Raw genomic sequence first — 27,765 nt, forward strand, 5'->3', positions numbered from 1 at the left:
TTGCAGCAGACTGAAAATCTTGAGCATGTAGATATTAAGAGAGGGTGTGCTGGAGCTTTTGGAAAGCATCAAGTTGGATAAGTTGCCGGGACCGGATGAGACTCGAGGCTACTGTGGGAGGCAGGGGAGGAGATTGCTGAGCCTCTGGCGATGATCAATGGGGACGGGAGAGATTCTGGAAGTATATGTTAGATATAAGAAGCAGGAAGCAGGAGGGGTTCATGAGAAATATAGGGTAGCCAGGAAGGAGCTTATGAAAGGACTTAGGAGAGCTCGAAGGGGGCATGAGAAGGCCTTGGCATGTGGGATTAAGGAGAACCCCAAGGCGTTCTATGCGTATGTGAAGAACAGAAGGATGACAAGAATGAAGGTGGGGCCACTAAATAATAAAGAAGGCAACATGTGCCTGGAGACAGAGGAGGTTGGGGAGTCCTAAATGAATACTTTGCTTCAGTATTCACAAGTGAAAAGTTGATCAGGGTGAGGTCGAAATAGAACAGGCCTGTGTGCTGGACAGTGTGGAGATTAAGGAAGAAGAATTGTTGGATCTTCTTAAAAACAGCAAGTTTGATAAGATCCCAGGGCTGGATGTGATATACCCCAGGTTGCTATGGGAAGTGAGAGAAGAGATTGCTGGAGCAGTAGCTATGATCTTTGAATCCTCTTTGGCTGCAGGGGAGGTGATGGAGGATTGGAGAATGGCAAATGTAGTTCCCTAGTTTAAAAAAGGTAATAGGGAGAATCCTGGGAACTATAGACCAGTGAGTCTCAACGTCGGTGGCCTGCAAACTATTGGAAAGGATTCTTAAGTATAGGATCTACGAGCACTTGGAGAAGTACAGTCTACTCAAGGACAGTCAACATTGCTTTGTGAAGGGAAGGTCGTGCCTCACGAGCCTAATTGAGTTTTTTGAAGAGGTAACAAAAGAAATTGATGAGGGTAGGGCGGTAGATGTGGTCCACATGGATTTTAGCAAGGTATTTGACAAGGTCCCACACGATAGACTCATCCAGAAAATCATGAGACATGGGTTCAGTGGAACCTTGGCTGTTTGGATAAAAAGTTGGCTTACAGGAAGAAAGCAGAGGGTAGTAGTGGAAGGAAAGTATTCTGCCTGGAGGTCGGTGACTAGTGGAGTGCCGCAAGGATCAGTCCTGGGACCCCTGCTCTTTGTGATTTTTATAAATGACCTGGATGAAGAGGCGGAAGGATGAGTGAGTAAGTTTGCGGATGACACGAAGATTGGAGGAGTTGTGGATGGAGCTGTAGGTTGTCGAAAGTTACAAGAGGATATAGACAGGATGTAGAGTTGGGCAGAAAAGTGGCAGATGGAGTTCAATCCGGATAAGTGTGAGGTGATACATTTTGGAAGGACAAACCAGAGGGCTGAGTACAGGGTTAATGGTCGGTTACTTATGAGTGTGGATGAACAGAGGGACCTCGGGGTTCAAATCCATACATCCCTCAAAGTTGCTGCACAGGTTGATAGGATAATTAAGAAGGCCTATGGGATGCTAGGCTTCATTAATAGGGGGATTGAGTTCAAGAGTAGAGAGGTCATGTTGCAACTCTACAAATCTCTGGTGAGACCACACTTAGAATATTGTGTTCAGTTCTGGTCACCTCATTACAGGAAGGATGTGGAAGCTATGGAGAGGGTGCAGAGGAGATTTACCAGGATGTTGCCTGGATTGGAAAACAATTCTTATGAGGCAAGGTTTACAGAGCTGGGACTTTTCTCTTTGGAGCATAGAAGGATGAGAGGGGACTCGATAGAGGTCTACAAGATTATGAGAGGCATAGATGGGGTGGATAGCCAGTACCTGTTTCCCAGGGTACGAATAGCAAACACCAGACGGCATATGTACAAAGTTAAGGGAGGGAAATTTAGGGGAGACATCAGGGGTAAGGTTTTTACACAGAGGGTTGTGGGTACCTGGAATGACTTGCCAGGGATGGTGGTGGAGACTAAAACATTAGTGGTCTTTAAGAGCCTCTTGGACAGGCACATGGATGAAAGAAAAATAGAGGGTTACGGGGTAGTGTGGGTTTAGTACTTTTTTTAAAGGATTATATGGGTTGGCACAACTTCGAGGGCCGAAAGGCCTGTACTGTGCTGTAGTATTCTAGTGTCAAGTGGCTAGATGTTGCCTGGATTGGGGAGCATGCCTTATGAAAATAGGTTGAGTGAACTCAGCCTTTTCTCCTTGGAGCGACGGAGGATGAGAAGTGACTTGATAGAGGTGAATAAGATGATAAGAGGCATTGATCATGTGGATAATCAGAGGCTTTTTCCCAGGGCTGAAATGGTTGCCACAAGAGGACACAGATTTAAGGTACTTGCGAGTAGGTACAGAGGAGATATCAGGGGCAAGTTTTTTTTACTCAGAGGGTGGTGAGTGCGTGGAATGGGCTGCCGGCAATGGTGGTGGAGGTGGATACGATAGGGTCTTTTAAGAGACTTTTGGATAGGTACATGGAGCTTAGAAAAATAGAGGGCTATGGGTAATCCTAGTAATTTCTAAGGTAGGGACATGTTCGGCACAACTTTGTGGGCCGAAGGGCCTGTATTGTGCTGTAGCTTTTCTATGTTTCTATACCCTAAAGGTTAATCTCCAGGTTAAGTTGGTTGTGAAGATGGTGAGTGCAATGTTGGTGTTCATTTTTAGAGCAGGGATGTATTGTTGAGGCTCTATAAAGCACACGAGACGACACTTGGTGTACTGTGTGCAGTTTTGGGCTCCTGATTTTAGAAAGGATATACTGACATTGGAGAGGGTTCAGAGAAGATTTTCGAGAATGATTCCAGGAATGAAAGGGTTACTGTATGAGGAACGTCTGGCAGCTCTTGGGCTGTATTCCCTGTAGTTCAGGAGAATGAGGGGGGGATCTCATGGAAACATTCCAAATGTTAAAAGGCCTGAACAGATTAGATATGGAAAAGTTATTTCTCATAGTAGGGGATTCTAGGACAAGAGGGCATGACTTTAGGATTGAAGGACGTCCTTTTAGAACTGAGATGTGGAGAAATTACTTTGTTTGGAGGGTGGTAAATCTGTGGAATTCACTGCCACGAGCGGCTGTGGAGGCCAAGTCATTGGATGTATTTTAGGCAGAGATAGATAGGTTCTGGATTAGCCAGGGCATCAAAGGGTATGGGGTGAAAGCAGGGGAGTGGGGATGACTGGAAGAATTGGATCAGCCCATGATTGAATGGCAAAGCAGACTCGATGGGCTGAATGGACTACTATATCTTGTGGTCGCATGTGTCTGTAATTCCCTGTACTCCACTGTAATACCGGCACACCTGACTTTAGCATCTCCTCAAATTTCAATAGACAATAGGTGCAGGAGCAGGCCATTTGGCCCTTCGAGCCAATACCGCCATTCACTGTGATCATGGCTGATCATCCACAATCAGTATCCAGTTCCTGCCTTATCCCCATAACCTTTGATTCCGCTATCTTTAAGAGCTCTATCCATCTCTTTCTTGAAAGCATCCAGAGACTTGGCCTCCACAGCCTTCTGGGGCAGAGCATTCCACATATCCACCACTCTCTGGGTGAAAAAGTTTTTTCTCAACTCCGTTCTAAATGGCCCTACCCCTTATTCTTAAACTGTGGCCTCTGGTTCTGGACTCACCCATCAGTGGGAACATGCTTCCTGCCTCCAGCGTGTCCAATCCCTTAATAATCTTATATGTTTCAATAAGGTCCCCTCTCATCTTTCTAAATTCCAGAATATACAAGCCCAGTCGCTCCAGTCTTTCGACATATGTTAGGGTGAATTCAATCATATTATGATCACTTTACCCTATTGTTTTCCCTGAGTCAACTTTTGAGTTAACTCTGGTTCATTACATAACACCCAATGCAGAATAGCTGATTCCTTTTTGGGCTGAACTGCGAGTTGCTCCGAAAAGCCATCTTGTAGGCATTCTACAAATTTTTCCCCTTGGGATCCAGTACTGACCTGATTTTTCCAATCTGTTGAAATCCCCCACGACTATAGTAGTATTGCCCTTTTGACATGCATTTCTATCTCTTGTAATTTGTAGGCCATATTCTTACTACTGTTTGGCAGTCAGTTTATAACTTCCATCACTGTCTTTTTACCCTTGCATATGTCACCGCTTTCTAATGATTTTTACCCACAGAGCCATATCACCCCCTCTGCTTACCTGTCTGTCTGTTTGATACAATCTGTATCCTTGGACATTAAGCTCCCAGCTATAATCTTCTTTCAGCCATGATTGAGTGATGCCCACAAGGAAACGTGCCAATCAGTAACTGTTCTACAAGTTCATCTCCATTATTCCATATACTGTGTGCATACAAATCCACTTCTACGTTGCAACTCTTCCTACAGTTTTGTCCAGTCATCAGCCTCTCTTTGCTAGCAGTCTCACTATACTCTGCCTCTGTTTATAAGCCAAGATTTCATCCTCAGCAAGATCATTCCGGTTCCCATCCCCCGGCCAAATTTGTTTAAACCCTCCCAAACAACTCTAGCAAACCTGCCCACAAGGTTGTTGGTTCCCCTTGGGTCCAGACGTAACCCATCCATTTTGTACAGGTCGTACCTTCTCCAGAAGAGGTTCCAAAGATCCATAAATCTGAACCCCTGCTTCCTGCACCTGTCAAATCATCCTATTCTTACCCACTCTGCGAATGGCATGGGCAGCAATCCAAAGATTGCTACCCTGGTGGTCCTGTTCTTCAGCTTTCTACCTAGCTTCCTAAAATCTCTCCTTAGGACCTCTTCACCTCTGCCTATGTCATTGGTGCCATATGCACCAAGACTTCTGCGTTTCTCCTCTCCCCTTTGAGAATGTCATGGACCCGATCCGACGTTGACCCTGGCACCTACGAGGCAACGTACCCTCTGGGTATCTCTACTGCACCCATGGAGTCTCGTCTCTGTTCCTCTGACTATAGAATTGTCTGTCACCGCTGCAGTCCTCTCCACCTTTCTCTTCTGAGCCACAGCACCATGCTAAGTGCCAGAGATACGGTCTCTGTGGCCCCCTACCCCCCCCCCAACCCAGTAGGTCTTCCCCTTCAACAGTATCTAAAGTGGTATACCTGTTATTGAGGGGAACTGCCACAAGGGTTCTCTGCACTGGCTGTGAATTTCTCATCCTTCTCTCGACAGTCACCCAGTTACCTGTCTCTTGCAACCTAAGGGTGACTATCTCCTTGTGGCTCCTATCACTTCCACATTGTCCTGAATGAGCCTAAGGTCTTCAAGCTGCAGCTCCACTTCCTTAATACATGCTCTATGGAGCTGCGGCTCAGTGCACCTGGTACAGGTGTGTTTCTCCGGGCGTCTGGAGGTCTCAGAATTCCCACATCTTTGATGGTTGCCCCATTGAGGCAGGAAAAGGATGGGAAGATGAAGGAACAATGATGGTCAAGGGATGTGAAACATCTGGTCAAGAGCAGTAGAGGGAGCATGTATAAAAAGTTTTGGAAACAACAATCAGACGGGCTCTTGAGAGTTGTAAGGTATCCAGAAAGGAGCTCAGGAAAGGACTTTGGAGATCTAGAAGGGGAGATGAGAAAGCCTTGGTGAGGAGGATTAAGGAAACTCCCAAGATTTTCTACATGTATGTGAAGAACAGGATGACTGGAATAAGGGTATGTCCGATATGAGATTGAAAAGGAAACGTGCCTGGAGTCGGAAGAGGTTGTGGAGGTCCTCAATGAATATTTTGGTATGGTCTCAGACCGTAAGACAATAAGGTGTAGGAGAATTAGTCCATTTGGTCTATCAAGTCTGCTCTTCCATTTCATCATGGCTGATCCATTTTATCTCTCATCCCCAGTATCCTGCCTTCTCCCCATATCCTTTCATGCCTTGATCAATCAAGAATAGAAACATAGAAAACCTACCGCACAATACAGGCCCTTTGGCCACAAAGTTGTGCCAAACATGCCCTTACCTTAGAAATTACCAGGGTTACCCAGAGCCCTCATTGGCGTTGCACCATAGTTTTGAGCTGTTGCAATGTTCTGCTACTGCCAATTTCTCTGGGTAACCTAAACTGATTCCCCACCTCTGTCCTTGATGCGAGTTCCCACTGTGCACCCTGTCTAGCCAAGAAACTCTGCTTCACATTCACGGAATCCTGTAAATGCCCGCTGTCCTGAGACCCAAGTTATCTATCTTCTGCCTAAACTGGGATTTGAGCTTCTGTCTGGGCTTACGGATGTCGTTAATCTGGTATTTCTTCAGGATCCTGGTGATCCTTCCAGAAACTGTGAAAATATAAGTAAGACAGGTGGTAGCGATGGGCTGCTCCTCATCATTAGGTTTCCTGGTTTTTCTGTCGACCCTGTTAAGGGCCCAATTGATCAAGGAGCATTCCTAACCATACGTCTTCTCAGTAACCCTATCAACTTGCACTGCAATTCAGAAACAGATCTAATACAGAAACACAGAAACAGAAAACCTAGAGCGCAATACAGGCCCTTCGGCCCACAATGCTGTGCCGAACATGTACTTGCTTTAGAAATTACCTTGGATTACCCATATCCCTCTATTTTTCTAAGCTCCATGAACCCATCCAAGAGTCTCTTAAAAGACCCTATCATATCCGATTCCACCACCATCGCTGGCAGCCCATTCCATGCACTCACCACTCTCCGAGTAAAAAACTTAGCCCTGACATCTCCTCTGAACCTACTTCCAAGAACTTTAAAACTGTGCCCTTTTGTGTTAGTCATTTCAGCCCTGGGAAAAAGCCTCTGACTATCCACACGATCAATGCCTCTCATTATCTTGTACACCTCTATCAGGTCACCTCTCAACCTTCAACCTTCAGGTTGCTTCAAGGAGAAAAGGCCGCGTTCACTCAACCTGTTTTCATAAGGCAAGCTCCCCAATCCAGGCAACATACTTCTAAATCTCCTCTGCACCCTTTCTATGGTTTCCACATTCTTCCTGTAGTGAGGCGACCAGCACTGAGCACAGTACTCCAAATGGAGTCTGACCAGGGTCCTATATAGCTGCAACATTACCTCTCAGCTCTTTAACTCAGTCCCACAATTCATGAAGGCCAATGCACCGTATGCCTTCTTAACCTATGGACTCGGACCCCAAGATCCCTCTGATCCTCCACACTGCCAAGAGTCTTACCATTAATACTATATTCTGCCATCATATTTGACCTACCAAAATGAACCACCTCACACTTATCTGTGTTGAACTCCATCTGCCACTTCTCAGCCCAGTTTTTCATCCTATCGAGGTCCCGATATAACCCCTGACAGCCCTCCACACTATCCACAATACCCTCAACCTTTGTGTCATCAGCAAATTTACTAACCCATCCCTCCACTTCCTCATCCATGTCATTATAAAAAATCATGAAGAGATGGGGTCCCAGAACAGATCCCTGAGGCACACCACCGGTCACTGACCTCCATGCAGAATATGACCTGTCTACAACCACTCTTTGCCTTCTGCGGGCAAACCAATTCTGGATCCACAAAGCAATGTCCCCTTGGATCCCATGCCTCCTTACTTTCTCAATAAGCCTTGTATGGGTTACCTTATCAAATGCCTTGCTGAAATCCACATACACTGCATCTACTGCTCTTCCTTCATCAATGTGTTTAGTCACATCCTCAAAAAATTCAATTAGGCTCGTAAGGCACAACCTGCCTTTGACAAAGCAATGCTGACTATTCCCAATCATATTCTGCCTCTCCAAATGTGCATAAACCCTGCCTCTCAGGATCTTCTCCATCAACTTACCAACCACTGAATTAAGACTCACTGGCCTATAATTTCCTGGGCTATCTCTACTCCCTTTCTTGAATAAGGAAACATCTGCAACCCTCCAATCCTCTGGAACCTCTCCCGTCCCCATTGATGAAACAAATATCATCGCCAGAGGGTCAGCAATCTCCTCCCTTGCTTCCCACAATAGCCTGGGGTACATCTCATCCGGTCCCGGTGACTTATCCAACTTGATGCTTTCCAAAAGCTTCACACATCCTCTTTCTTAATGTCTATATGCTCTAGCTTTTCAGTCCACTGTAAGTCATCCCTACAATCGCCAAGATCCTTTTCAGTAATGAATACTGAAGCAACGTATTAACTAACTACCTCTGCTATCTCCTCCGGTTCCATATACACTTTCCACTGTCACACTTGATTGGTCCTATTCTCTCATATCTTCTCCTCTTGCTCTTCACATACTTGTAGAATGCCTTGCGGTTTTCCTTAATCCTGCTCCCCAAGGCCTTCTCATGGCCCCTTCTGGCTCTCCTAATTTCATTCTTAAGCTCCTTCCTGCGAGCCTTATAATCTTCTAGATCTCTATCGTTACCTAGTTTTGTGAACCTTTCGTAAGCTTTTCTTGAATAGATTTACAATAGCCTTTGTACACCATGGTTCCTGTGCCCTACCATCCTTGCCCTGTTTCAAAGTATATACCTATGCAGAATGCCATGCAAATATACGCTGAACATTTGCCACATTTTTGTCACACATTTCCCCAAGAACATCTGTTCCCAATTTATGCTTCCAAGTTCCTGCCTGATAGCTTCATATTTCCCCTTACTCCAATTGAACACTTTCCAAACTTGTCTGTTCCTATCCCTCTCCAATGCTGTGGTAAAGGAGATAGAATTGTGATCACTATCTCCAAAATGCTCTCCCACTGAGAGACCTGACACCTGACCAGGTTCATTTCCCAATACCAGATCAAGTACAGCCTCTCCTCTTGTAGGGTTATCTACATATTGTGTCAGGAAACCTTTCTGAACACACCTAACAAACTCCACCCCATCTAAACCCCTCACTCTAGGGAGATGCCAATCAATATTGGGGAAATTAAAATCTCCCACCACGACAACCCTGTTATTATTACACCTTTCCAGAATCTGTCTCCCAATCTGCTCCTCGATGTCACTGTTACTATTGGGTGGTCTATTAATAAACACCCAGCAGAGTTATTGACCGCTTCCTGTTCCTAACTTACACCCACAGAGACTCAGTAGACAATCCCTGCATAATATGACCTAAAATGTGATCAGATCTTCATGTAAGTCCCTAAACTAGATCAAGAGAACCCGATTAAATAAATAACAATTATACTTGTTTATTTATTTATTGAGGAAAAGTTATCCAATGTTACATGTATTTGTTTTGAAAAAATATAGAAACATAGAAAACCTACAGCACAATACAGGCCCTTCGGCCCACAAAGTTGTGCCGAACATGTCCCTACCTTAGAAATTACTAGGCTTTACCTATAGCCCTCTATTTTTCTAAGCTTCATGTACCTATCCAAAAGTCTCTTAAAAGACCCTATCGTATCCGCCTCCACCACCGTTGCTGGCAGCCCATTCCACACACTCACCACTCTCTGAGTAAAAAAACTTACCCCTGACATCTCCTCTGTACCTACTCCCAAGCACTTTAAACCTGTGTCCTCTTGTGGCAACCATTACAGCCCTGGGAAAAAGCCTTTGACTATCTACGTGATCAATGCCTCTCATCATCTTATACACTTCGATCAGGTCACCTCTCATCCTCTGTTGCTTCAAGAAGAAAAGGCCGGGTTCACTCAACCTATTCTCATAAGGCATGCTCCCCAATCCAGGCAACATCCTTGTAAATCTCCTCTGCACCCTTTCTATGGTTTCCACATCCTTCCTGCAGTGAGGCGACCAGAACTGAGTATAGTACTCCAAGTGGGGTCTGACCTGCGGCCTATAGAGCTTCAATATTACCTCTCGGCTCCTAAATTAAATTCCACGATTGATGAAGGCCAATACACCGTATGCCTTTTTAACCACAGAGTCAACATGTGCAGCTGCTTTGAACATCCTATGGACTCAGACCCCAAGATCCCTCTGATCCTCCACACTGCCAAGAGTCTTACCATTAATACTATATTCTGCCATCATATTTGACCTACCAAAATGAACCACTTCACACTTACCTAGGTTGAATTCCATCTGCCACTTCTCTACCCTGTTTTGCATCCCATCAATGTCTCGCTGTAACCTCTGACAGCCCTCCACATTATCCACAACACCCCCAACCTTTGTGTCATCAGCAAACTTACTAATCCATCCCTCCACTTCCTCATCCAGGTCATTTATAAAAGTCACGAAGAGTAAGGGTCCCAGAACAGATCCCTAAGGCAGACCACTGGTCACTAACCTCCATGCAGAATATGACCCGTCTACAACCACTCTTTGCCTTCTGTGGGCAAACCAGTTCTGGATCCACAAAGTAATGTCCCCTTGGATCCCATGCCTCCTTACTTTCTCAATAAGCCCTGCATGGGGTACCTTATCAAATGCCTTGTTGAAATCCATATACGCTACATATGTGAACCTTTGCTTTCAGTAACTGGTGTGACTCCCTTTGTACAGCAATAACTTCAACCAAACATTTCCAGTAACTGTTGATCAGTCTTGCTCATCAGCTTGGAGGAATTTTGGGCCATTACTCCTTACATAACTGCTTCAACTCCGGGACGTTGCTGGGCTTCCTTGCATGAACTGCTTGCTTCAGGTCCTTCCACAACACTCCTATAGGATTGAGGTCAGGACTTTGACTCGGCCATCCCAAAACAGGAATTTTCTTCTCTTTAGACCATTCTAATGATGATTTACTCTTGTCTTTTGGATCATTGTTTTGTTGCATGATACAACTTCCATTAAGCTTCAGGTGAATGACTGCTACCCTATCGTTCTCTAATAAAATATCTTGATGTAATTTTGAATTCATTGTTCCTTCAATGACTGCAAGCTGTCCAGGCCCTGAGGCAGAAAGCAGCCCCAAACCATAAGAACATAAGAAATAGGAGCAGGAGTCGGCCATCTGACCCACTGAGCCTGCTCTGCCATTCAATTAGATCATGGCTGATCTGGCCGAACTTCCTTTTCCCCATAACCCTTAATTCCCCTACTATGCAAAAATCTATCCAACCTTGTCTTAAATATACCTACTCAGGTAGCCTCCACTGCTTCATTGGGCAGAGAATTCCAGATTCACCACTCTCTGGGAAAAGCTGTTCTTCCTCATCTCTGTCCTAAATCTGCTTTCCCTAATCTTGAGGCTATATCCCCTATTTTTAGTCTCATCTATCAGAAACAACTTTCCTGCCTCTGTCTTACTTATCCTTTTCATAAACCGTGACGCTTCTTCCACCATGCTTCACAGTTCAGATGAGGTTTTGGGGTTGGTGTGCAGTGCCCTTTTTCGTCCAAACATAGCCATGTGCATTTCTGCCAAAAAGTTCAACTTTTGTCCCATCTGTCCACAGAACATAGTCCCAGAAGCGGTCGTTTGCAAGCTTTAGACGTGCAGCAATATTTTTTTGGAGAGCAGTGCTTCCTCTGTGGTGCCCTTCCATGAAGACCTTTCTTGTTCAGTGTTTTTCTGGTGGACACATGAACAGAGAATTTAGCAGGTTCTAGAGATTCCTGCAGGTCTTTTGCTGTTACCCTCAGGTTCTTTTTCAGCTCCTTCAGCATTGCATGTTGTGCTCCTGGTGCTTGCAGGATGCCCATTCCTAAGGCGAGTAGCAATACTTTCCTCCATTTTACACAGTTTCTCATACTGTGGACTGATGAATACTTAGGTCTTGAGTGATGCTTAGGGCATGAATGGATAAGGGGAGAAGGTAGGAGATTGGGGCTGAGAGGAAAAGTGGATCAGTCATAATAAAATGGCAGAGCAGACTCGATGGGCCAAATGGCCAAATTCTGCTCCGATATCTTATGGTCTTGTGGTTTTTAGAGGTGCTTTTGTCGCCGTTTCCAGCTTGATGCATCTTTACAATTCTTCTCAAGTCCTCTGGAAGTTTTTTTTTCGATCGAGGCATGGTACACATAAACAGATCTTCCTTGAAAAGAGCTGGCTCTATCAGTAACCTGACTTTGTATGTCTCTTCTAGGGCAAGACTCCTCTACAATCCACACCTCCAATCTCATCTCATTGACAGGAATATCTGACTCCAATTAGCTTTTGTAGAAGGCATTACCTCAGAGGTTCACATATTCCATGTGCCACTTCCTCCCCCAGGTCTGCATCCTGTCAGTGTCCTGTTATAACCAACAGTATGAGAATCGTCCACAGTAACTACAACTCCACCAGCGTCTGTGTTATCTGCAAACTTACTAACCCACTCTTCAATTTACCTCATGAGAGTAATTTATCAAAATCACAAAGTGCAGGGGTCCCAGAACAGATCCCTGCAGAACACCACTGGCCAACAACTTCAGGCAGAATACATTCCATCTACAATCACCCTCAGCCTTCTATAGGAGGCCATTTCTTTTGGCATACAACCAAGTTTCCCTGGATCCATACCTCCCGACTTCCTGAATGAGCCGACCATGGGGAGTCATGGGGGAAGAACCCCCGAGTCCCTTTGCATCTCTGCATTTTGAATTCTCTCTCCATCTAAATAATAGTCTGCCCATTTATTTCTTCCACCAAAGTGCACGACCATACACTTTCCAAAACTGTATTTCATATGCCACTTCTTTGTCCATTCCCCGAAGCTATCCCGTAGTCCCAATCATGGACATACATCATAAAAAGCAGTGGTCCCAACACTGACCCCTGTGGAACTCCACTGGTAACTGGCAGCCAGACAGAACAGGATCCCTTTATTCCCAGTCCCTGTTTCCTGCCAATTGGCCAATGCTCCACCAATGCTAGTGACTTCCCTGTAATTCCATCAGCTCTCATCTTGCTAAGCAGGCTCCTGTGCGGCACCTTGTCAAAGGCCTTCTGAAAATCCAAGTACACCACGTCTACTCCATTTCCTTTGTCTACCCTGCTTGTAATTTTCTCAAAGAATTGCAGTTGGCTTGTCGGGCAGGATTTATCATTCAGAAAACCATGCTGACTTTGGCCTATCTTGTCATGTGCCTCCAGGTACTCTGTAATCTCATCCCTAACAATCGATTCCAACAACTTCCCAACCACTGATGTCAGGCTAACAGGTCTATAGTTTCCATTCTGCTGCCTTCCACCCTTCTTAAATAGCGGAGTAATATTTGCAATTTTCCAGTCATCTGGTTCAATGCCAGGATCTATCAATTCTTGAAAGATCATTGTTAATGCTTCCGCAGTCTCTCCAGCTACTTCCTTGAGAACCCGAGGATGCATTCCATCAGGTCCAGGAAAATTATCCACCTTCAGACTATTAAGCTTCCTGAGCACCTTCTCCGTCATAATTTTCACTGCACAAACCTCACTTCCCTGACGCTCTTGAATGTCCAGTATATTGCAGACGTCTTCCACTGTGAAGACTGATGCAAAATACGTATTCAGTTCCTCTGCCATCTCTGCGTCTCTCGTTACAATATCTCCAGCATCATTTTCTATTGGTCCTATATCTACCCTCGACTCTCTTTTACCCTTTATGTAATTAAAAAAGCTTTCAGTATCTTCTTTGATATTAGTTGCCAGCTTCCTCTCATAATTCATCTTTTCCTTCCGAATGACCTTAGTTACCTTCAGCAAGTTTTTAAAAGCTTCCCAATCTTCTATTTTCCCACTAGCTTTGGATTCTTTGTATGCCCTCTCTTTTGCTTTTACTTTGGCTCTGACTTGTCAGCTACGTAGCATCCTTCTTCCCTTTGAAATTCTTCTTATTTGGAATATATCTGTCTTGCATTTCCCTCATTTTTCGCAGAAACTCCAGCCATTGTTGCTCTGCTGTCCTTCCTGCAAATGTCCCTTTCCAGTCAACTTTGGCCAGTTCCCCTCTCATGCCATTGTAATTTCCTTTATTCCACTGAAATACTGACACATTGGATTTTATTTTTACCCTCTCAAATTTCAATGTGAACTTGATCATATTGTGATCACTGTTCCCTCAGGGTTCCTTAACCTTAAACTCTCTTATCACCTCCTGATCATTGCACAACACCGAATCCAGCACAGCTGATCCCCTAGTGGGCTCAACAGCAAGATGTTCTAAAAAGCCGCCCCTTAGACATTCTACAAATTCTCTCTCGAGGTCCAGTACTGACTTGGTTTTCCCAATCCACTTTCATGTTAAAATCCCCAACGATTATCATGACATTGCCTTTCTGACATGCCTTTTCTATCTCCTGCTGTGATTTATAATCCACATCCCGGCTGCTGTTTGGAGCCTATATACAACTGCCATTAGTCTTGGTACCTTGATTTCCTAACTGGTAGGAAAAATAGATTTCCTTTTATATTGCCCAAGGATTCACTTGATGCAGCTATCTGAGCTTGACCCATAACTCTTTTTTTGATCAGAACCTCAATATCTCTTGTTATTTTCTATGAGAAGAGACTAAACACTCTGGGTTTAGGATTACGGGGGATAAATCATTGCAAGTATCTAAAGAGGAAATGGATACATTTTTGGAAGACCGAGGGGTACTGAGGTCTTTAAAGAACTGACACAGAAAAGATTAGCAGATCATGTCAAATGTTCAATGTTGTATATTCTCATTGAAATCATTAATGTCTGAAAACCAACAGAGGGAACAAGACTGATCCTGACGAATTAGTGATATAACTTGATCTTTTCTGCACAGTATTTGAATGCTAATTGCCTGGGCTTCAACACAGACTTATCTGGTTGATGGTGGGTTAGCAATTCTCTATTAAGATACATATTTATGTTATATTATTGGGAAGTTTTGATAAAACAGGAATAAAAGCTGTGAAAAGGATGTTTGATTCCCTATTATTTTGAACTGTTTTTTAAATTTTTCTGCTCATCAAGCTGTGTCTTTTGCCCTTGAAGTAGGACTGGTTGAAAGCTTGGTGCCTCACATCTTATTCTGAGAGTAGGGCTGTATTTCAGTATTTTTATGGAGGCGGAAATAATAGTTCCATTCTCTTGATCATTTATCATTCCAAACACAAACCTCTAGATGGGTAAAAATAATAAACTTGATGTTAACTTTGTCTTTGAGATGGTATACTCTTAAAAAGAAATTGCAGAGTTATCCTGATCTCTCATATCTCTTCCCCTCCCCCACTCTTCCCCACCCCTCCCCCATCACTTCCTTCCTGCTATTTCTGTCAGCAGGTCCTGCACCTACTGATGATTTTAAGTCTGGAAAGTTAAAATGAAAATTCCAAATGAAGGAACTGGTAAATTGATTTGGAAGAAAAATGTAATATCTGTATTGTGATGCTACTTTACCTCCAGTCTGTACTGCCTTTATGGTTTTATGGTGAAGATGTATGAGAACATTCGTGCACTATGAGAAGTGACTCTCTTTCTGAGCAGTGCAATACAGGTCAATGTTGTGGGACTATTTGAGGTATGGCCTCTTTGGATCTACCCTACCGCTGTCCAAGATGTGGGGAACACAAGCGTTTTAGGAATCTTTCTTCATTGCGAGCTCATCTGGAATACAATCATACATATGAGACACTTTACGTCCTTTCAAAGTCTAACAGCATCTGTGATGCTGGTATTTTATCTTCAGGAGGTGACAAATCAATTCTGATACCTACTTCCTGTAAAGAAATCTTTGAAAGCACTTCATTTAGGAGCAAAGAACAGAGATATTTATATGATTTAGAGTGCGGGGAGGAATTATCACATGGTTCCACCTGTTATTTGCCTGAAGTCGAAGGCCCAGTAAACGAAATATTCATGAGAAAGGCAGTGACTCCTTCTACTCCCCCTGCAGCTCTGGCTGCAGCTGCAGTAGATGCTGTTTATGAGGAAGGGCTGGCTCGGTTAAAGATCCAAGCTTTCGAGAAGCTAGACTTGAATGAGCGCTTAGAAAAGCTGTCGGAGGAGGTGGAGCAGAAGATCACAGCCCGAGTGGATAAGCTTCAGATAGAACTTGAAAAGAAAAGCTCAGAACTGGAAAAAGCCAAGCAAGAAAGCATACGGTTGAGCCAAGAAAAGCAAAATCTTGAAGAGAAGGCTACTGAACTATCACGGCAAGTTGATGTGAGTGTAGAAATGCTGGCCACATTGAAGCAAGATTTGGTGCAGAAGGACCAGGAACTAGCCAGGAAACAGCAGTAAGTATGTCTCTGTAGTCAGCAAGATGTAAAGGTGAATATGATTTTGTAAGTAAGTAGAGTTGGTTTTGTTCTGTGTCAGCATGTGTTTATCACCATTATCTATGCTATTCAATTAGATCCACTCACCTCTGTCCCTCAAGTAATTATTTTTCCTTCAGGTGTTTATCCAGTTCTCTTCTGAAAGATAATTGCTGATAATGCCCCTTCAAGCAGCACGTGACGGGTTACAACTTGATGTGTTACCTCGAATAGTCCTATTGCCATTCAACTTCTATCTGTGTCTTATCATGACTGACCCTGACCTCTGATGACTGACTGACCCTGGGAGGGACGTTTACTAGTGCTGCTGGGGAGGGTTTAAACTAGATTTGAAGGGGGGGGGGTGGGAACCGAAGTGAAGAAGCAGAGGATGGAGTGGTTGGCGCACAAGTAGAGACATCTTGCAGGGAGTTTATCAGGAAGGATAAGCAGATGATAGAGCACAGAAGCACGCGGCCAGATGGTTTGAGATGTGTCTATTTTAATGCAAGGCGGATGAACTTAAAGCTTGGCTCAATACGTGGAGCTCTGATGTTGTGCCCATTACAGAGACTTGAATGTCTCAGGAGCACGATGGCTGAGTGTACCAGGCTTCAGATGTTGCAAAAAGGACGGGGAGGGAGGCAAAAGAGGTGGGGGAGTGGCACTGCTAATCAGGGATAGTATCACGGCTGCAGAAAAGGAGGAAGTCAAGGAGGGATTGTCCACCGAGTCAGTGTGGGTGGAAGTCAGGTACAGGAAGGGGGCAATAACTCTACTTGAAGTTATTTTATAGATCCCCCCAAGAGTACCAGAGGCATTGAGGAGCAGATAAGGAGTCAGATTCTGGAATGGTGCAAATAATAATAGGGTTGTTGTGATGGGTGATTTTAACTTTCCTAATATTGATCTGCATCGCCTCAGTGTCAGGGGTTTAGATTTGATTCTGGAATGGTGCAGTGATAATAGGGTTGTGATTCTGGTACAGTGCAATAATAATACGGTTGTGATGGGAGATTTCAACTTTACTGATATTGATAGGCATCTCCTTAACATGAGGGGTTTAGATAGGGTAGAGTTTGTTAGGTGTGTTCAGAAAGATTTCCTGACCCAATATGTAGATACCAACTGGAGAAGAGGCTGTACTTGATCTGGTATTGGGAAATGAACCTGGTCAGGTATTAGATCTCTCGGTGGGAAAGCATTTTTAGTGGTAGTGACTACACCTCTATCTCGTTCACCGTAGTGCTGGAGAAGGACAGGAGCAGACAATTTGGGAAAACATTTAATTGGGGTAGGGGAAATATGATGCTATTAGGCAGGAACTTGGGAACATAAATTGGGAGCAGATATTCTCAGGAAAATGTACAGCAGAAATGTGGCAAAATATTCAGGAAACATTTGCATGGAGATCTGCATAAGTATGTTCCACTGAGACAGGAAAAGGATGGTAGGGATAAAGTACCATGGTGTACAAAGGATGTAGAAAATCTAGAACAATAGAACCATAGAACATTACAGCACAGAAAGCAGGCCATTCAACCCTTCTAGCCTGTGCTGAAACTTTATTCCGCGAGTCCCATTGACCCGCACCCAGTCCATAACCCTCCAGACCTCTCCCATCCATGTATCTACCCAATTTATTCTTAAAACTCAAGAGTGAGCCCGCATTTACCACGTCAGATGGCAGCTCGTTCCACATTCCCACCACTCTCTGAGTGAAGAAGTTCCCCCTAATGGTTCCGCTTTCACCCTAAAGCCACGTCCTTTCGTATTTATCTCTCCTAATCTAAGTGGAAAGAGTCTACTTGCATTTACTCTGTCTATATCCCTCATAATTTTGTAAGCCTCTATCAAATCCCCCCTCATTCTTCTACGCTGCAAGGAATAAAGTCCTAACCGGTTCAATCTTTCCCTGTAACTCAACTCCTGAAGACCCGGCAACATCCTAGTGAATCTTCTCTGCACTCTTTCAATCTTACTGATATCCTTCCTGTAGTTAGGTGACCACAGCAGCACACAATACCTCAAATTTGGCCTCACCAATGTCTTATACAACCTCACCATAACATCCCAACTCCTATACTCAATACTTTGATTTATGAATACCAGGATGCCAAAAGCCTTCTTTACAACCCTGTCTACCTGTGACGCCACTTTCAGGGAATTATGTATCTGAACTCCCAGATCCCTTTGTTCCTCCGCACTCCTCAGTGTATGTCCTACCTTGACTCGTCCTTCCAAAATGCAACTCTTCACACTTGCCTGCATTAAGTTCCATCTGCCATTTTCTGGCCCATTTTTCCAGCTGGTCCAGATACCTCTGCAAGCTTTGAAAGCCTTCCTCGCTGTCCACAAAGCTTCCAATCTTAGTGTCATCAGCAAACGTGCTGATCCAATTTACTACATTATCATCTGGATCATTGATATAGAGTACAAACAACAATGGTCCCAGCACAGAGCCCTGAGGCGCACCACTAGTCACAGGCCTCCAGTCTGAGAAGCAATCATCCACTACCACTCTCAGGCTTGTAATTACCTGGTTTACTTTTGGAGCCTTTTTTAAACAACGGAACAACATGAGCTACCCTCCAATCCTCTGGCACCACACCAGTGGTTAAGGACATTTTAAATATTTCTGCCAGGGCCCCTGCAATTTCTACATTAGTCTCTCTCAAGGTCCGAGGAAATATCATGTCAGGCCTGGGGGGTTTATCTACCTTTATTTGCTGTAAAGGAAGCAAGCACCTCCTCCTCTTTAATCTCTATATGTTCCATGACACTACTGCTTGTTTCCCTTCCTTCCATATACGCTATGCCAGTTTCCTGAGTAAATACTGATGCAAAAAAACTGTTTAAGGTCTCCCCATCTTGTGAGGCTCCACACATAGACGACCACTCTGATCTTCTAGGGGACCAATTCTGTCCCTTACTATCTTTTTACTCTTAATACACTTGTAGAAACCCTTCGGGTTTACCTTCACATTATCTGCCAAAACAAACTCATGTCTTCTTTTTGCCTTCCTGATTTCCTTCTTTAGTATTTTATTACATTTTCTATACTCTTCAAGTACCTCATTTGTTCGTTGTTGCCTATACCTACTATACACCTCTCTCTTTTTCTTAACTAGATCGCCAATATCCCTTCAAAACCAAGGTTCCCTATGCCTGTTAACTTTGCCTTTAATCCTAGCAGGAACATGCAAACTCTGCACTCTCAAAATTTCACCTTTGAAGGCCTTCCACATACTGAACACATCCTTGCCAGGAAACAACTTATCCCAATCCACTCGTCCTAGATCCTTTCTCTTTTTTTTTTGTAATTTATTTTTTATTGAAATTCATCATCAAACGAAAATTTCCATAAGATATATTTCAGATACTGTACATGTCATATACTCATATTTGTCACAAATCTCCACATAATATTTATCTGAGGTATACATTTATACCTAGATCCTTTCTCATTTCCACAAAATTGCCCTTCTCCAATTTAGAACCTCAACTCGAGGACCAGACCAATCCTTATCCATAATTAACTTGAAATTAATGACATTATGATCACTGGACCCAGAACGTTCGCCTACACATACCTTCACCTAACCTGTCTGGTTCCCTAATAGGAGATCAAGTATTGCATCCTCTCACGTGGGTACCTCTATATATTGATTTAGCAAACTTTCCTGAACTTCAAACTCCAAGCCATCTAGCTCTTTCACAGTGTGGGAGTCCCAGTCAATATGTGGAAAGTTAAAACCTCCTACTGTTACTACTTTCTGTTTCTTACATCGGTCTGTTATCTGTCTACAGATTTGCTCCTCCAATTCTCTCTGACTATTGGATGGTCTACAATACAACCCTATTAGTGTGGTCACACCTTCCCCGTTTCTCATCTCCACCCATATGGCCTCTGCGGACGAGCCTTCCGGGCTGTCCTGCCTACGCACAGCTGTGATATTTTCCGTGACAAGGAACGCCACTCCTCCCCCTTTCATCCCTTCCCCTCTATCATGTCAGAAACAACGGAACCCCAGAACATTAAGCTGCCAGTCCTGCCCCTGCTGCGACCAAGTCTTATTCATAGCAATAATGTCGTAATCCCATGTGCCAATCCACGCCCTAAGCTCATCTGCCTTACCTACAATACTCCTTGCATTGAAATAGATACACCTGAGAACATTTCTATCACGTGCAAACCTTTGATTTCTGTCTGTATATGTAGTCCTTGCATGACCTTTATCCTCCTCCACCTCACTATCTGTTCTAACACTCTGGTTCCCCTCTCCCTGCATATCTAATTTAAACCCCCCGGAGCAGCAATAGCAAACCTTCCCGCAAAGATGTTAGTCCCCCTCCAGTTCAGGTGCAACCCGTCCCGTCAGAACAGGTCCCCCCTTCCCTGGAACAAAGCCCAATTGTCCAGAAACATGAAGCCCTCCCTCCTGCACCATCTCCTTAGCCACGTATTCAGCTGCATTATCTTCCTATTTCTGGCCTCACTAGCACGTGGCATGGGTAGCAATCCTGAGATTGCAACCCTGGAGATCCTGTCCTTCAACTTTGCACCTAACTCCCTAAACTCTCTTTGCAGGATCTCCTCCTCCTTCCTGTCCACATCATTGGTCCCTACATGGACCACGACATCTGGCTGCTCACCCTCCCTCCTGAGAATACCTAGAACTCAATCTGAGATATCGCGGACCCTGGTACCAGGGAGGCAAAAGACCATCCGGGATTCTTGATCTCTCCCACAGAACCTCTTATCTGTCCCCCTAACTATCGAATCCCCTATCGCTACTGATCTCCTCTTTTCCCTCCTTCCCTTCTGAGCTGAGGGTCCAGTCTCGGTGCCAGAGACGTGACCACTACAACTTGTCCCTGGTAGGTCGTCCCCACCAACAGTATCCAAAGCGGCATACTTATTGTTGATGGGAACGGCCACAGGGGTGCTCTGCTCTTTCTGTCTATTCCCCTTCCCTCTCCTGACAGTCACCCAGCTACCTGCCTCCTGACTTTTAGGGGTGACTACCTCCCTGAAACTCCTGTCTATTTCTGCCTCTGCCTCCCGAATGATCCGAAGTCCATCCAGCTCCAGCTCCAGTTCCCTAACTCGGTTTGTCAGGAACTGCAGCTGGATGCACCTTTTACAGGTGTAGTCATCGGGGACAATTGTGCTGTCCCTGACTTCCCACATACAGCAAACAGAGCACTCGACTACCCTAACTGCTGCCTCCATTACCTACTCCTAAGTTAATTAAATTAATTAAAGGAACTTACCTGGCCTTACCTCACTGGGAGCAGGTTCATCCTCAGCCTCTGCTCGCCGAAGCCTCAAAGCTCCACTCCTACCCTGAGCCACTCACACACTGGCCACTCCTCTCCAGTTACCCCTCCTTTTATTTGTCCCTGCCAATTATCTCAAGTACTCACTCCCTCTGATCAACTAATCAACACTCTGTTTAACCCTTCAGTTGCCCTCCGCACTCCTTCTAAAGCACAATCTCCTCAGCTGTTTCTCAGCACTCAGCGCTCTACCGAGCCCCTCGCTCCTCCTCCTGCTGCGACTGTCCTGTGATCACACTGTCCCGAGTCCCCGCTCCGTGCTCCTTTTAAAGCATCTCACCTCAGCTGTTTCTCAGCGCTCTCCCGAGCCCCTCACTCCTCCTCCTGCTACAACGGTCCCATGATCACACTGTCCCGAGTCCCCGCTCTGCGCTCCTTTTAAGAAGAAGAGAAAAGCTTACAAAAGGTTTAAGAAAATAGGTATTGTTAGAGCTCTATAAAAATGTTGCTAGAAAGGAGCTTAAGAATGGAGAGCTAGAAGGGACCATGAGAAGGCCTTGGTGGACAGGATTAAGGAAAACCCCAAGGCATTCGACAAGTATGTGAAGAGCAAGAGGATAAGACGTGAAAGAATAGGACCGATCAAGTGTGACAGTGGAAAAGTGTGTATGGAACCGGAGGAGATAGCAGAGGTACTTAATGAATACTTTGCTTCAGTATTCACGACGGAAAAGGATCTTGGTGATTGTAGGGATGACTTATAGCCAATGGACATTAGGATGTGCTGGAGCTTTTGAAAAGCATTGTTAGAAAAGTCACCGGGACCGGATGAGATATGGAATGATGGTGGAAGCGGATACAATAGGGTCTTTTAAGAGCATCTTAGATAGGTATATGGAGTTTAGAAAAATAGAGGGCTATGTACTAGAGAAATTCTAGGCAGTTACATGGTCGGTACAACAGTAGGCCGAAGGGCCTGTAATGTGCTGTAAATTTCGAAGTTCTACGTTCTAGAATGTGCTAGAACTTTTGAAAGGTACTAAGTTAGATAAGTGCTGGGACTGGACGGGATATACCCCAGGCTACTGTGGGAAGTGAGGGAGGAGATGATCATCAATAGGGACAGGAGAGGTTCCGGAGGATTGGAGGGTTGCAGACATTGCTCCCTTGTTCAAGAAAGGAAATAGAATTAACCCAGGAAATTACAGACCAGTGAGTCTTACTTCAGTGGTGAGTAAGTTGTTGGAGAAGATCCTGAAAGGCAGGATTTATGAGCATTTGGAGAGACATAATCTGACATCAACCGTCTCAATTTCATCACTCCTCTCTGTTCCAACCTCACTCCCTCTGAATGCACTGCCCTCCGCTCTCTCCACACTAATCCCAACCTCACCATCAAAGCCGCTGACAAAGGTGGTGCCGTAGTAGTCTGGCGGATGGACCTCTACCTCACTGAGGCCAAAAGGCCCCACCAAAGAACATCAAACCATTGTCTCCCGCACCATCACCGCTCTTATCAACTCCGGAGACCTTCCATCCTCAGCCGCTAAACTCATTATTCCCACACCCCGCACCGCTTGGTTTTACCTCCTCCCCAAGATACACAAGCCTGACTGTCCCGGTAGACCCATAGTTTCTGCCTGCTCCTGTCCCACCGAACTGGTATCTGCCTACCTGGACTCCACTTTGTCACCCATAGTTCAGTCCCTCCCCACCTACATCTGGGATACATCCCATGCCCTCCACCTCTTCAATAACTTCCAGTTCCCCGGTCCCAACCGCTTCATTTTCACTATGGATGTCCAATCCTTATACACCTCCATTCCTCATCAAGAAGGCCTCAAAGCTTCCACACAGAAGGTTAGTTCGGAAGGCTCAATCGTTAGGCATTAATATTGAAGTAGTAAAATGGATTCAGCAGTGACTAGATGGGAGATGCCAGAGAGTAGTGGTGGATAACTGTGTGTCAGATTGGAGGCCGGTGATTAGTGGTGTGCCTCAGGGATCTCTACTGGGTCCAATGTTGTTTGTCATATATATTAATGATCTGGATGATGGGGTGGTAAATTGGATTAGTAAGTATGCAGATGATACTAAGATAGGTGGTGTTGTGGATAATGAAGTAGGTTTTCAAAGCTTGCAGAGAGATTCAGGCCAGTTAGAAGAGTGGGCTGAAAGTTGGCAGATGGAGCTTAATGCTGAAAAATGTGAGGTGCTACATTTTGGTAGAACTAATCAAGATAGGACATACATGGTAAATGGTAGGGCATTGAAGAATGCAGTAGAACAGAGGGATCTAGGAATAATGGTGCACAGTTCCCTGAAGATGGAATCTCATTTTGGATAGGGTGGTGAAGAAAGCTTTTGATTTGCTGCCCTTTATTAATCAGAGCATTGAGTATTGGAGTTGGGATGTAATGTTAAAATTGTACAAGAGATTGGTAAGGCCAAATCTGGAGTATTATGTACAGTTCTGGTCACCGAATTCTAGGAAAGATGTCAATAAAATTGAGAGAGTACAGAGGAGGTTTACTAAAATGTTGCCTGGGTTTCATCTCCTAAGTTACAGAGAAAGGTTGAACAAGTTAGGTCTTTATTCTTTGGAGCGTAGAAGGTTGAGGGGAGACTTGATAGAGATGCTTAAAATTATGAGGGGGATTGATAGAGTTGACGTGGTTAGACTTTTTCCATTGAGAGTGGGGGAGATTCAAACAAGAGGACATGAGTTGAGAGTTAAAGGGCAAAAGTTTAGGGATAACATGAGGGGGAACTTCTTTACTCAGAGAGTGGTAGCTGTGTGGAACGAGCTTCCAGCAGAAGTGGTTGAGGCAGGTTCGATGTTGTTGTTTAAAGTTAAATTGGACAGCTATATGGACAGGAAAGGAATGGAGAGTTATGAGCCGAGTGCAGGTTGGTGGGACTAGGATAGGGTAAGAGTTCGGCATGGACTAGAAGGGCTGAGATGGCCTATTTCCGTGCTGTAATTGTTATAGGGTTATATGTTATATGGTTAAAGCCCTCTGCTACTTTCTGGGCAATAGACCTCACTAGTTCCCCACCACCACCACCTTCCTCCGGTTGGCGGAACTGGTTCTCATACTCAATAACTTCTCTTTTGGCTCTTCCCACTTTTCTTTAGACTAAGGGTGTATCTATGGGAACTTGCATGGGCCCCAGCTATGCCTGCCTCTTCGTTGGTTATGTGGAACAGTCTGTGCTCCAAACCTATTCTGGTACTGCTCCCCAACTTTTCCTTTGGTATACTGACGACTACATTGGTGCTGCTTCCTGCACCCATGCTGAGCTCGTCAATTTCATCGACTTTACTTCAAACTTCCACCCAGCCCTCAAATTCACTTGGTCTATCTCGGACTGTTCTCTCCCCTTTCTCGATCTCTCGGTCTCCATCTCTGGAGACAGACTGTCCACTGACATTTTCTACAAGCCCACCGACTCTCATAACTACCTCGACTATACCTCTTCCCACCCCGCCACATGCAAAAATGCCATTCCATATTCCCAGTTCCTCCGTCTCTGCTGCATCTGCTCCCAGAATAAGGCTTTCCATTCCAGGACATCTCAAATGTCCTCTTTCTTTAAGGATCGTGGTTTCCCTTCTGCTGTCATCAATGATGCCCTCACCCGCATCTCCTCCATTTCCCGCACTTCAGCCCTCACCCCAGCCTCCCACCACCACAACAGGGACAGAGTTCCCCTTGTCCTCACCTACCAGCCCAGCACCCTCCGGATCCAGCACATTATCCTCCGCAACTTCCGCCACCTTCAACAGGACCCCACCACCAAGCAAATCTTTCACTCTCCACCCCTCTCCGCTTTCCGCAGGGATCGGTCCCTCCACACGTCCCTCCCCACGGATCTCCCACCCGGCACTTATCCCTGTAAGCGTAAGTGCTACACCTGTCCCTACACCTCCTCTCTTGTCACCATTCAGGGCCCCAAACAGTCCTTCCAGGTAAGGCAACACTTCACTTGTGAGTCTGTTGGGGTCATCTATTGCATCCGATGCTCCCGATGTGGCCTCTTTTACATCGGTGAAACCCGACGCAGATTGGGGGACCGCTTCGTCGAGCACCTCCACTCCGTCCGCCACAACAGACAGGATCTCCTGGTAGCCACCCACTTCAACTCTGCTTCCCATTCCAATTCAGATATGTCCATACATGGCCTCCTCTACTGCCATGATGAGGCTAAACTCAGGTTGGAGGAGCAACACCTCATATACCGTCTAGGTAGTCTCCAGCCCCTTGGTATGAACATAGAATTCTCCAACTTCCAGTAATTCCCTCCCCCTCCCTTCCCCTATCCCTATTTCACTCTGGCCCCCTCCCCCAGCTGCCTATCACCTCCCTCATGGTTCCGCGTCCTTCTACTACCCATTGTGTTTTCCCCTATTCCTTCTTCACCTTTCCTGCCTATCCCCTCCCTGCTTCCCCTCCCCCACCCCCACCCCTTTATCTTTCCCCTTACTGGTTTTTCACCTGGAACCTACCAGCCTTTTCCTTCCCACCCTCCCCCATCTTCTTTATAGGGCCTCTGCCCCTTCCCTCTACAGTTCCGGCCCGAAACGTTGACTGATCGTTTCCACGGATGCTGGCCGACCTGCTGAGTTCCTCCAGTGTGTTGTGAGTGTTGCTTTGACCCCAGTATCCGCAGAGTATTTTGTGTTTATAATCTGATTAGGGATCGTCAGCATGGCTTTGCCAAAGGCAGGTCATGCCTTACGAGCTTGATGGAATTCTTTGAGGATGTAACAAAACACATAGATGAAGGTAGAGCAATGGATGTAATGTGTACAGATTTCAGTAAGGCATTTCATAAGGTTCCCATGCAAGAAAGTAAAGAGGCATGGGATCCAAGAAGACGTTGCTTTGTGGATCTGGAATTGGCTTTCCCACAGAAGGCAAGGGTGGTTGTCATTGCTTCGTATTCTACATGGAGGTTGGCGACCAGTGGTGTTCTGCCAGGATCTGTTCTCGGACCCCTGGATGAGGAAGTAGAAAGGTGGGTTAGTATATTTTCTGTTGATATAATAGTTGGGGGTGTGTGGATAGTCTGGAGGGTTTTCAGAGTTTACAGTGTGACGTCGATAGGATGCAGAACTGGGCTGAGAAGTGGCATTGGAACCCAGATAAATATGAAGTGGTTCATTTAGGTCGGTTAAATTTGAAGACAATATAATATTAATGGTAAGATTCTTGGCAGTATGGAGGATCTGAGAAGTCTTGGGGCTCATGTCCATAGGACACTGAAAGCTGTGCAGGTTGACAGTGTTGTTAAGTAGGCATATGGTGCGTTGGCATTCAGCAACCGTGGGATTGAGTTCAAGAGCCGCAAGGTAATGTTACAGTTATATAAGACCTTAGTTAGACCCCACTTGGAGTACTGCGTTCAGTTCTGGTCACCTCACTACAGGAAGGATGTGAATACTGTAGAGAAAGTGTAAAGGAGATCTACAAGGATGTTTCTTGGATTGGAGAGCATGCCTTATGAGAATAAGCTGAGTGAATTTGGCTTTTTCTCCTTGGAGCGACAGATGAGGGATGACCTGACAGAGGTGTACAAGGTGATGAGAGGCATTGATGGTGTGGATAGACAGAGGCTTTTGCCCAAGGCTGAAATGGCTAACACAAGGGGGCTTGGAAGTAGGTACAAGCAGATGTCAGACGTAAGTTTTTCATACAGAGAGTGGTGAGTGCATGGAATGCACTGCTAGAGAAGGTGGTAGAGGTGGATACAATGGGATCTTTTAAGAAGCTTTTAGATTGGTACATGGAGCTTAGAAAAATAGGGTAATGCGGTAGGGAAATTCTAGACAGTTTCTAGAATAGATTATATGTTTGGCACAACATTGTGGGCTGAAGGGCCTGTAGATTTCTATGTTTCTATGTAGCTATAAATGGGTTACTTGACTTTGTTAGCTAAGGGATGCAATGCAAGAGGAGCAATGTTGTGTAACTACATTAGTTAAGCCACATCTGGGGAACCTGCCCTACTACGGAGTTCGATAAACTTGATAAATTTAAACTTGAACTGTAGGAAGAATACAGCTGATTGGAGAGAGTGCAGGGAATATTTATCAGGATGTTAACTTCAAAACATTTCAGTTATGAAGAGAGATTAGACTGACTGGGTTTGCTTTCCTGATTGAGGTATGCAAAATTAAGAAGGACACAGGTATGGTAAAAAGAGAGATACTTTTTTCCCTTAGCAGAAATATCTATAAATAGACAGTGTAGGTTTAAGATGAAGGCAGGAAATTTAGAAGGGATTGAGGAAGAATAAACTAATTTGGTAGGGAGATGGGAACCAGAGTGATAGGGATGTTGGTTTATAAGTAGAGATAAAAAATGCAGCACAGAAACAGGTCCTTTGGTCCATCTGGTTCATGTCAAATCGCTTAAACTGTGTACTCTCATTGATTTGTA

At 44.9% G+C, this 27,765-nt stretch overlaps 1 protein-coding gene across 1 annotated transcript in view; it reads left to right on the forward strand.

Moving 5' to 3' along the window:
* Positions 1–27,765, forward strand: part of fbxo41 (F-box protein 41) — a 281,022-nt gene that overhangs the window by 17,768 nt on the left and 235,489 nt on the right. The window contains exon 2 of the mRNA XM_063047244.1: positions 15,060–16,015. Within this exon, the coding sequence (XP_062903314.1) occupies positions 15,300–16,015 (716 nt within the window). The 5' untranslated portion in view covers positions 15,060–15,299. The remainder of the gene's footprint in view (positions 1–15,059; positions 16,016–27,765) is intronic.

The sequence above is a fragment of the Mobula hypostoma genome, chromosome 4 (assembly GCF_963921235.1).
Source record: "Mobula hypostoma chromosome 4, sMobHyp1.1, whole genome shotgun sequence".
NCBI lineage: Eukaryota > Metazoa > Chordata > Chondrichthyes > Myliobatiformes > Myliobatidae > Mobula > Mobula hypostoma.